Genomic DNA, 5380 nt, shown 5'->3' on the forward strand with positions numbered 1-5380 from the left:
GCTGGTAGTCTTGGGTTTTATAAGAGAGCAGGCTGAGCAAACCAGGGGAAGCAAGCCAGTAAAGAACATCCCTCCATGGCCTCTGCATCAGCTCCTGCTCCCTGACCTGTTTGAGTTCCAGTCCTGACTTCCTATGGTGATGAACAGCAGCATAGAAGTGTAATCCCAATAAACCCTTTCCTCCCCAACTTGCTTCTTGGTCATGATGTTTGTGCAGGAATAGAAACCCTGACTAAAACACCCATAAACATACAAGAAGCCTATAGAACTCCAAAGAGACTTGATCAGAAAAGAAATTCTTCCCATCACATAATAATCAAAACACAAAATGCACTAAACAAAGAAAGAATAGTAAAAGCAGTAAGGGAAAAAGGTCAAGTAAACGGCAGACCTATCAGAATTACACCAGACTTCTCACCAGAGACTATAAAAGCTAGAAGATCCTGGGCAGATGTCATACAGACCCTAAGAGAACACAAATGCCAGTCCAGGCTACTATACCCAGCAAAACTCTCAATTACCATAGACAAAGAGACCAAGATATTCCATGACAAACCAAATTTACACAATATCTTTCCACAAATCCAGCCCTATAAAGGATAATAGATGGAAAATGCCAACACAAGAAGGGAAACTACACCTTAGAAAAAGAAAAAGAAATCCTCTTTCAACAAATCCAAAAGAAGATAACCACACAAACATAAAAATAACATCAAAAATAACAGGAAGGATCTGTGGTCAGAAACTCAGACCTCACCCATCCTGTGGGGCTTTCTTTATCACAAGCATCTGTTGTGAACACATGGACAGGGAGCTAACTGGACTGAGGCTATGTGAGTGTCAAGGCCCCACAGGGCACTATCTTCCTGTGTTTTGTTGAATCTTGAAATGAAAGTGGTTTAGCAATGAATACAGGACTTCCCAAAAGCTAGATCCACACTTAACATGAAGACTACCTGATTTTAGTGGCAGCCAAGGATAGTTTAATCTCTTTAGTGTTCTGCTAAGGTGGTTGTAACTGGGTATTGAGTGTGGGGCTTTGTTACATGACATTCTGTCTGAATTCCATGGTGTCTTTGGGCTTTTGGAATGAGACATTGAGGGACTGAAAAACATCATGAGGACCCTCAAGACTGCTTATTTTTGAGAAAATGCCTTCCCTTTGCATATGATAGCTAGAGCTATTCAAAAGGAAATGAGAGGCAGACAGAGAAACAGATGAAAATAGATGATTAATAGAAGAAAGATAAGTGATAATTAGATGGTTAAAAGATAGATCAATCACAAATACATAAGTGATTGATATATTAATAGTTTGATAGAATGAAGGGGTAGATTAAAAGGTGATTGATAGACAATAGCTATACATGTGTGATAGATGGATAACTGATAGATGATAGATCTATTAGCTGACAGAGAGATTAGATAGATGATACATAGACAGACAGATGATAGATTGATAGAAAAATATACACATACAAAGGCAATTACACATATAAATGAACTCACCCTATAACAAAGGAGACTTGTTTCTAACAGGGTACCTCTCCTCACCAAAAGAAGCTTCCAGTATTCAAACTCAATTACATCTTACTGAGATGTTGTCCAAATGGTTCACATGGGAATCTGCAAAGAACTCAAGCGGTTACCATGGCTTTATGTTTCTCTCCACCACCTGTCAGCAAGGTCCTATTGCTAAAGACAACTGAACTCACTGAACATCTAGAAGTCAATCTGGTGACTGCATAGACTCTTCACTCCTATCTGCTAGTATCTTAGGTGCAGGAAGTCATTCTGCACGCTCCTAGGAAAAGAACAACAAACAAAGCCACAAACCCTTGGATCAACATTGGTGTTGTGCCTAAAAGATATGGTAGGAAGATGGTGGCCCAATGTTGTGAGAGTAACCAACCAAATCTGTTTTGACTTAAAGCCCACTACACAAGATGGAGCTTGTACCTAGCACTGCTTGGGTGAACAAAAACCAGACACTAGATAGCCCAGGGACTAGTATAAAAGATATTCTTCTATTCTTTAAAAAGGAAGAGCAATAAAATTATATGCTCTGGAAGAAGAAGAAGAAGAAGAAGAAGAAGAAGAAGAAGAAGAAGAAGAAGAAGAAGAAGAAGAAGAAGAAGAAGAAGAAGAAGAAGAAGGAAACAGTGATACTTATATTCAGCTATGTTCAAAATGTGCTTATGTATATGCAATATCATATTCTACCATTAAAAAAAAAAAAGAGGAGATACTGTCTGCTTACCAAAAAGGATGTTTCCATGAAGTGAGTAGACAATAAACAAATACTTCCACCATTCCGAAATACTCATCAATAAATTATGACTCCGTGCTCGCAGGGACCTAGGAATTCTATGATGTGTCTCTAACTAAATGATTTGTGTAGATGGGGTCTTACTTAGGGATCTGTGCTTCCTGGGGTAGCCTCAGCGGCTGCAATGGTTGGCAGGAGTGAGAACTGTGACTGTGAAGATCATCATAGAAAAATATTTAGAAATGGAGCTGGACCTTGTAGGGAAGATATCTACACTCAAAATATGCAGACGTGGGCAAAAGATATCATTGTCACATGCTGAGGCGTCCCTCTGAGCTTCACTTGAAAGGTATCAAAGCAAAAGGTGGAAGTAACTCTGCAAGTTGATAGACAGGAGGTCGACGCAGACTGCCTATGTAACCTGCCTTAGTCTGTGGGATTGGTCCCCTGCAGCAAAATACAGAAGCCAAAGGAAAACTCAGGAAGGTTTCCTGCTTCATAAGGGGATCTGTGTGGGAGGTCATGTCGCTGTTACTATGTATACGGGTGGATATTTTCAGTTATTGCCTAATAGAATAAAAAGAAAAACAAATGTGTCCAAGGTCTTTCTAAAGCAAAGAACAAGGTGTTGAGATTTCACAGTTGCAAATCTGTGTCAATATTTGCTTCCCCAAGTTAGGTAAATAAAGTGACCTCATTATCCATTCACATGATGTGAAGAAAACCGCACACTGAGAAAAAATGTGGAACAAAAATACTCCTTCCTAATTCATATGTCAAGGACACCAGGCAGAGTTTTCATCCTGTCCACAAAGAGCAACCTTAAAACACCATCAACCTCTCCATTGAAAGAGAAATCACTACAGCGTGCCAACATTTGCCCAAGACTTTATTATCTTGCCCTTTTGCCCACATTTCTATTTAGTAATTTATTTTATAAAAACACACGGATTGCCTTTTCCCTCTTTTACATATCCATTGCCAGAACCCACTACCAGGAGCTGATACATCTATAAGTATAGGAAACCAGAGGACAGTTGACCATGCTTATTCACTCAATGGCTGCTAGGGTCAAGCCTACATGTTAAACATGTGGAACACTTAAAACATGTGAAAGAAAGCTGTGTGTCCCCTCTAAACTTGGCTTCACATCATTGGTGTCCACACGTCTCTGCATGCACTACTTCATCTTGGTTTTGTGGCCCACAATTGCTTCAAATTGAATGTTCTGTATACGACTGATAGCTTTTAAGGCACGCTCAGGAAGAAACCTACATTAAAAAAAATGAGAAATTTCAGTTTGAAATTTTGATGCCAGTGTTCCTTTATGTTGTCAATTTAAAAAGCGCCGAGAGCATACTTACTCAAGTCCAGTTTTCCACTACTCTTTGCTTATTGTTTAGTCTCCTCTCCCCCACCCATCTACAGTTATCTATATAGTGTTGTTCTCTCAGAATAGCAAAATTGGATTACATCTTCTACCAATGACAACCTAAAACCGACACCAAACTCACTTCCAAAAAAGTGTATTCTGGGGCCAAGAACTGAGAGTCCACCACATACACCCCCTTCCCCCCTCTGCCTGTGTCCAGACCTATTACTTTATAGAAAGAAAAACTAAAGAGTCTTTTCAAAAGCTGCTGCTTCTTAGTGTATTGTGCTGCCCAGCGGTTAAACATGGCCAACTGGAAATGAATACAGAAAACCATCAGCTGACTATAACAAGATGTGGAAGGAAGGGTTTACAGGGGCTGAATACCTCTCAGCATGTCGGAGGGTTAGGTCTGAGTTGACAGAATAGGGAAGGGTGTGAGTGAAGTGAAAGAGGCAGGAGGTGCGCTTTCTACAGAGAAAGCCACATTTCAGATCACATCGGTATTGTGTACTAAAGCAACATTTACTTCCCTGGATAGAGGTCAGAAGGTGGGAGAAGAGACTGAGAGGTGGGGACCCTGCTGTGAGGAGGTAAGGGGAGAGCTTACTCAGGCCATTGAACAACAAGCCCAGAGGCTAGTGATTGCTTCTGATCACAGAACTGTTTCTCTCCAAAAGGAGTTAAATGCAAGGAGCAACAAAAATCCCTGTTGCCAGGCTTAACAAATCACCCACAGTGCGGCAAGGGCTTTGAGACAGGTAACTGGTCCTATCCCAGGCAGAGCAGTCAACCATTTTTGCACTTTGGTCATATACATGCCAATTTTGGAATTTTTTTCAACTTTTAATGAGACCTGTTTTGAGCTGTGTTGAGGAAATTCGATTTGTGGGATTTTGCTGTCTTTGGGGGCTCACAAGCCTGAGACAGAAAGGAGAAGTGATTCTATCGATAAGCCTCTTGGGTTATAAATGAAGTGAAATAGAAACATGTGGAAGCATGTTATGAGACATTCGAGATGCACACTGTCACAAAGAACCGCAAAACTGAGCACCCAAGGGTTTTAGGGAGATTGCTGCGACAACAGGAAGACCTGAGTTCAATCCTCAGAACACACACACAAACACTTGGGCATAGCTGTCAGCACTTGTAACCCCAGTGCTGTGGGAATAGAGGGCCTGGGATATCCCTGGTGATGAATATCTATTCTAGCCAAGCTGGTGAGTCCAGGTCTCAATAAGAGATTGTATCAGAAAAAAAGAGAGAGAGGGAAGAGAGGGAGGGAGGGAAAGAGGTAGGAGGGAGAGAAGGGAGGGGAAGAGAAGGGAAGGAAGAGAAGAGAAGAGAAGAGAAGAGAAGAGAAGAGAAGAGAAGAGAAGAGAAGAGAAGAGAAGAGAAGAGAAGAGAAATAAACCTAAATCAGAAACCTAGGTGGATGGTTCCAGAGAGCTTCGCCTCTGCCTCCACAAGTACCACATCTCTATCCCCCACATGTACCACATGAACACACACACAGACAGAGCCTTTATGGTGTGCCCATACCCTGTAGTTTTTCTTTCTTTCTGTTAAATAGACTTGAGCAAAATTTGGGCCAAGATGGTAGATGTATTCCAGAAAGGGTATCAGAGAATCAAAGACTCATGGGTAAGGCAACATGGAAAATGTGACTTTCACTGCAGCCATGGGGAGTTTCCATAGCAACATTTCTTTTTTTATTTTTTATTTTTTATTTTTTTTTT

At 40.9% G+C, this 5380-nt stretch overlaps 1 protein-coding gene across 1 annotated transcript in view; it reads right to left on the reverse strand.

Moving 5' to 3' along the window:
* Positions 1 to 3137: 3137 nt before the first annotated feature.
* Hsd17b13 (hydroxysteroid 17-beta dehydrogenase 13) overlaps positions 3138 to 5380 on the reverse strand; it is a 14898-nt gene continuing 12655 nt past the window's right edge. The window contains exon 7 of the mRNA XM_021163518.2: positions 3138 to 3540. Within this exon, the coding sequence (XP_021019177.1) occupies positions 3450 to 3540 (91 nt within the window). The 3' untranslated portion in view covers positions 3138 to 3449. The remainder of the gene's footprint in view (positions 3541 to 5380) is intronic.

The sequence above is a fragment of the Mus caroli genome, chromosome 5 (assembly GCF_900094665.2).
Source record: "Mus caroli chromosome 5, CAROLI_EIJ_v1.1, whole genome shotgun sequence".
Classification (NCBI taxonomy): domain Eukaryota; kingdom Metazoa; phylum Chordata; class Mammalia; order Rodentia; family Muridae; genus Mus; species Mus caroli.